The 6470-nt window shown below is 33.7% G+C and overlaps 1 protein-coding gene across 6 annotated transcripts in view; it reads left to right on the top strand.

Annotated features, from left to right (window-relative positions):
- The window catches only part of LOC108759371 (titin), a 48607-nt gene that overhangs the window by 32513 nt on the left and 9624 nt on the right, over positions 1-6470 (top strand). For 5 of the 6 annotated variants that reach the window (XM_018504787.1, XM_018504786.1, XM_018504785.1 and 2 more), the window contains 7 exons: positions 729-1069; positions 1398-1626; positions 1756-1953; positions 2055-2258; positions 2500-2663; positions 2804-5623; positions 5837-6020. In XM_018504787.1, coding sequence (XP_018360289.1) covers positions 729-1069; positions 1398-1626; positions 1756-1953; positions 2055-2258; positions 2500-2663; positions 2804-5623; positions 5837-6020 — 4140 coding nt within the window. The remainder of the gene's footprint in view (positions 1-728; positions 1070-1397; positions 1627-1755; positions 1954-2054; positions 2259-2499; positions 2664-2803; positions 5624-5836; positions 6021-6470) is intronic. The other variant, XM_018504788.1, reaches the window with a different exon arrangement.

Genomic DNA, 6470 nt, shown 5'->3' with positions numbered 1-6470 from the left:
GTTTAAGCCAATAAAAAAAAAAATGAAAAAAAAAAAGTCACAAGGTGATATTACCCCTTAAGATGCAAGTACAAAAAAGTCTAAAATAATTTTGCATGTCAGATATTGAGTATAATATACATGTGCATCATTAAAGTATAGAATGACAACGATAAATTGGGTCTTGGGTTATATATTGCAGCCGAGTGCTCGAATCACCTATTACTAGGTGAACGATACTATTTCTGTCGTAGATCGGAGGCAAAGTATTTCGTTACTTCGCTGGGAGCATTTCAACAGCGCGGTTGGTACGCTTCAGTAGTCTTTTAATTTCTTTATATATTTTATATTTACAAAAAGTGCTTTTATTATGTTAATTAAAATAAAATATAATTTCATATAATCACGTAAAAATTCTCACATAATATGCAATTTTTTTTTTTACTTATATATATTTGATAAATGTGACAATCATTACCTACATAAATATAATCAGATAGAATAAGACTGCAGAAACACTAAAATAAACTACAATTATAATAATATTGATATTAATGCTGGTTTATAAAAAAATTAATCGTCCTTTTTAGTTTAGAGAAATAAATAAAATGTATTGTGCTTTTATTTTTTAATAATTATAAATTGAAATATGGACTGTGTATATTTCTCTCTCTCAAAGTGTGTTTTATTATTAGCCACACATCAGAAGAATGTAATCGTTTTATTGGCATAATTGGATTATCTTCCAGATAGTGGATCGGTGAAACCAGATGCAAGTGAAGTAAAAAAAGTGTTCGAGTTAGTTCCGTATTCTCCCACGAGCATAATGCATCCTGCAAGCAGTAGCGATAAACACTTTTTAAGTGAGAAAATATATCACGAAGGTGGTGGTGAGAGTCAGTTACTGACCAAAATGTCGTCGACTGTTACACATTCTTCAACAACGTCCATGAAAAAGGAATTCTTATCGTCGACTATGACTTCCACTTTATCACAATCTGGACACGAACCTACCAGCGTTTGTACGAAAACAACTATGCAAAGTTCTCAACAGTCCACCTCAGAAAATGGAGCACCACCTGTCGTACAGGTAAATATATTTAATGCATTTGTTTTATCTATTATATAGCTTTTATGTGTGAAAGGGATAACTTTTATTTGCTTTATTTTTACACCAATAATAAACGATTTATTAAGATCGCATAATGTAAGTACACAACAAGTAAGAGACAAAGCCTATAACGGTCGAAGCTATTATAGATCTTAAGTGCTTAAATATTTCCATGTAAATTTATATACTACGTATGTAGTCATTTGTACCGCGCGCCAAACTGATTTTTCAGGCTTAGAGAATTTTTACATCAAATATCGATCACATATAAACATTGTATCGCTCAATGAAAAATACTATCTTCTAGTCTCACAAGATCGAGGAGCATGAAAAAATCGTACAAAAACAGCCTGGCGAGATGGAACAAAAAAAGACCGTTCTCGTGTGCGAAGAAACGGAAGGTGTAAAACATGATGTTAAAACAAATCAAGTTCAAAGACCATCTAGGAAATTGATAGCACCAAGATTCATTTCACCGATTACAGGAATAATTGTCGACCAAGGAACTGATGTAGTTCTTGAAGGTATCATTGATGGTAAGTGCGCTTCACATTATAATTAAATCATATAATTTATATTTGAAAAATATTGAAAAAAACTGGAATTTGTTCTATGTATTTATGATTACCTTTTTCATCGTTTCGACTGTTTTTAATCTATTTTAGGTTTTCCACAACCAACGATTCTATGGTCGAAAAACGGTCAAGAGTTGACATTAAAGGATAATATAAAAATTAGTTATGCTCATAATCATGTAAAATTGGAACTGAAAAATGTCAATGTAAAAGATGCTGGACGATATACCTGTACAGTGAGCAATGACGTTGGAACTGCTAGTAGCACGGCTGACTTGGTCGTTAAAAGTAAGTGGCATACATATATAAATTAATCAAGGAAGATTGTACATAAAATTTATACGATGTATAAGAATTCACTGCTTAATGAATTCACTGTATAATTTTAGAAACAATATTTCCCCCGGTTTTCGGCAAGCGCCTCAAAGCTCAAATAATAAAAAAAGGAGATCGTGTTATTATGGAAGTAGAAATTACTGGTATTCCTGAGCCAATAGTTAATTGGTATAAAAACGATGTTCTAATTAACGAACAACCACAAAAATTAAAAATTATTCAACAAGGAAATTGTTACACGTTGGTTATAGACAAGGGTATATATTTGTATTCATAAATTCTCATCATATGATTGAATAAGTTTTTATTAATGGTTCTCTCACTTTATAATTAATAATTTTTAAATATTTTAAGAATATATTTTATTTTAATACTAGGGTGTAACGGCCTATTACGGTTGGAGCTGGATCTTCGTTGCTTTAAATAATTCAATCTTGAATTACTAATATATACTATATTATTTTGTTTTGTTAATCTGTTGTATTATATATAAAACAGCTAAAGAAGAAGATGCCGGCAAATACATGGTAAGAGCAACGAATGCCGGTGGCGAGGCGCAGAGTATTGCTGATATTGCGGTCTTCGAACCAAAGCCTAATACTATGGTCGAAGTACATAAAACTGTCATTTATGAAAACATTCAGGATAAAAATGTCATCCAGGTAACTTATCTTTAATATAAGCAAGCTATATAATATTTCTATTATAATAATATAAAAGAATGGAATAAAATTTAATGTTCCGAATCAGTATAGTATTTATTGTTTGTAAACACTTCTAAAATTATTATATTTACACTTAGTCCGAAGAGAAAAAAGAAGAGATATCATCAGGTACTTTAATGAGCGAACAGATACCAACAACAGCGTTAGTTGAATTGGTTAAGCCTGTTACGATATCGAGTACAATTAATACTGTGCAAAAGATCACCGAACCAGAAATAAAGACTAGTAAATTAGAAACGATTTCATCTACAATCGAATCCCATGAAACCGAAACGAAGTCAGAACAGAAGTTTCATATGAAACTTGAACATAAAACTCCATCTATTGTGGAGTCCAAACCTCGAATCGAGCAAATGATCGCAACAAACGACCGTGACAAGGAAAATGTTACGAAGCCATTAATAAAAACAGAGGAAAAATCAACGATTAACAACGAAAACATAGAAACTTCTACGATTGTAAAAAAAGATGCATTGAGTTTCTTCGAGTCCATTACGAAGGAAAGTGAGATAATGCCAAAAGGGCCAAAGGAAATGATTAAGCTAACAGAAGAGGGACAAATTCAAGAAGCGAAAGTTGGAAAATTAACAAAGAATTATGAGCAAGCAACTATTTATCAGGAAACAAAGAAACCGGAGGTAAGATCATCAGACTTGCAAACAATGAAGAAGGCCGCTCAGGATATTTTTACCAAATTAGAACAAGGATCATCATCTCGTGGAGTGGAAAATAAGCTATTTGAATTTCCATACGAGAGTTCTAAGTTACCCTCAATGGAAGTAAAAAAAACTGTAAAGGAAAAGACATTTGTCGATTCGTCCATTTCGCAACTACAAAATCAGACGGAGAATTTCAAAATGATGATGAAAAGTTTTGATCTTGTGCCAGAACCACCTCCCGAGATATGCTATATGCCAAAACCAGAAGAGAAAAAGAAACGACCTGATGTATTTGTTAAGGCAAAACAGCTTCAAGAATCTTTTGATAAAACATTATTTCCAATAGATGCTCCGATCGGAGGCGTAAAGATCTTTCCTACGTCTACTTCAAAAGTAACAGAACCTGTCAAAGCTGCGGAACCTGTCCTCGCAGTTACAATACCACCGCCTTTTGATCTCAAGAAGAAAGAAACATTTGAAGAAACATGCATACAAAAGAAAGATGCGTATGAGAAGAAGGAAAGCAAATACTTTACAGAAGAAAAGATGGAACCATGGAGATACGCTTCAACGTCTGTATTGAGAAGTAGTTCTCCTATTAGACCATGGTCATCATCATCGGATGTGGAAACCAAATCGCACGTGTCTACAGATCTATCAGAATACAGATGTCATTCAGCTGCTTCTAGTCAGCAAGAAATTTTGAGATCTACATCGCCGAAACCATCTGCGGATGCATTGGCAATGGAAAAATCCTGGGCGAAAAAATGTGTAGAGTCAAATAGAAAATCATGGCCACCACAAACTAAACCTATTCAAAAATACGAATGGAATGTTCCTATTGAAGAATACAAAAGCTCTTCGAAAGAATTTGAGCAGAAAATTGAGGAAACACCGCAAGACACAATAAAGAAAATTAGTACGGAATCATCTGCCAATGTAGAGAAACAGTCATGGTGTACCAAAGAAAAGTTCACTGAAAAAATAATAGAAGCATCTCCGCCTACGAAATTAGGTCCGATAATCTATAATGCCGAGACAATTAAAGTCGATCATACTGTAAATACTGTGCAAGAGAAAGCTCTGTTTAAAAAGTACATTACTGAATGTAACATGAAAAAATCTGAAACGACACAGAAATCTGAAGATTTCAGCTCGAAACGTTGGACAGAAGATAAAGAATTGAAAGCACCTAGTTTGGTAAAGAGAGTCGAACCAGCCACGAAATCACTTCCGACACCACATCGTCTTATGGAGACAGAAATAGACTCTATCGTTATCAAGGCAGGATCTCCTCCGGAAATTGGATATATATCACCATCTTTTGCAAAAGAAAAAACTAGATTAGAATATACCACGACAGTAGAAGAAAGAGTAGAGGAACCACCCATACTTCCACCAAAAGATATACGCATTACACCACCGTCTGTTCCAGCCAAAAAACCTGTCAAACTCTCGATACCACTTCCGTCAAAATTCGTTAAGGGTTCCTTTAGTCATGAAAGTGATTACGAGTCCGATTTTGATAGTCGCCCAAAAGCAAAATGGAGACCTTACGAGAGCGACAACGAAGAACCACGTTATCGAAGAGTTAAAGCACCTGTTCTGAAACAGTCGACGAGGCCAAGGTCCACCGAACCCGAGCCACTTCCACCTTCCAAATTTGAGACTCCTGTACAATTTATAGGACCATCATCACTCGTTACCACAGAATCTTCCGAAAAGGCAGCAAGAAAAATAATATTTAAACGATATGAAAGAGAAATCAAGCAGCAACAACAGCAAAACTCAATTCCTCTGAAACCTGGTTCTCCACCAATTTACGTACAGCCAAGTACAAAGAGTTTGATGCAAAAATCTCCTGTCAAAAAACCAGAATCGCCAAAATTTAAAACAAAAGTTTTTCAGCAAGAAAGTGGTTATATGGCAGATACTGATGAGCCATTTCAACAGAAGGCTTCATCTGTGACTACGCAAAAATTTCTTGGAAAACACGATGGACCCTCAACAATAGTTCACATTGAGAGCCGTACTAGTGAGAGTACTAGAACGAAATCCTTTGAAAGTCATAGTTACGAAACTGATCATTTGCAAAAAGAAGAATCTTCCTTTGTCTTGCCTCCTATTTGTAGTGCACAAGCAACACCCAAAGCTGTTCAACAACAACGTAGCTCGTTGGAAAAGAGCTATGAATCAGCAACTGACAGCAGTAGTCTGCGCAGATTCGAATCCATGAAGGTTCGAGATTTGATGCGTGTCCGTGTGCCACTTAAAATGTTATTTTTTAATGCTTGCTTAGGAAATCAATAATTAATAAATATCATGAAATATTTCGTAGATTTAACTGTCAGACTGTATAATATTAATAAATGTGTGTATGCCATTTGTGCTTTTTGTATCGCTATGTATAAGCGCATTAAATCAGAAATCTTAAAAAAATGTTATTTGCAGGAAATGGGATATTCCCTAAACCAATTACATAGAAAACTGGTACCAGTAGAAAAAATTCTGTCGGTTTCTCCGAGTCCTTCGAAATTAGTGAAGGGTGACTTCCGCGAGAGCGACTACGAGAGTGATGATGGTAGAATATTATTCCATACAGTTAGCTCCACGAAATTTAATGTTGCCGATTCAGGTATTACTTACTAAAATTAACACTGAAATTGAAATACTTTATTTGTTATAAATATAATAAGTGATATAGATATGAAAGACAAAACGATATTTTTGACAATAGTAACAAATATATATAACCAGAGAATGGAAGTAACTCATTACTTGTAACGAAGTTACATTTTTTTGATAATGGTAACGAATTTTACAGTTACTTTTATCGTTACTTTGCACATGATTGGACACGATACAACACAAGCTACTTACACTGTACAAAAATTTCTTTACCCATATAATAGATGTAAAATAGATTACATGATTAGTCCTGTATATATATATATAAAATCATGCAATTTTACAGAAATTATGTAAGTCTACAAAAATTATATAAATTTTATAGTGTAAATATATCTTATTTTATATTGAAAATTATGTAAATAGCAGGAAATTTTGAATATTTTCTGTAATTATC

The sequence above is a fragment of the Trachymyrmex cornetzi genome, unplaced genomic scaffold, assembly GCF_001594075.2.
Source record: "Trachymyrmex cornetzi isolate Tcor2-1 unplaced genomic scaffold, Tcor1.1 scaffold182, whole genome shotgun sequence".
In the NCBI taxonomy this organism is placed as follows: domain Eukaryota; kingdom Metazoa; phylum Arthropoda; class Insecta; order Hymenoptera; family Formicidae; genus Trachymyrmex; species Trachymyrmex cornetzi.
The sequence above is the reverse complement of the archived record's forward strand: the minus strand, read 5'-3'. Positions and strand labels throughout refer to the sequence as shown.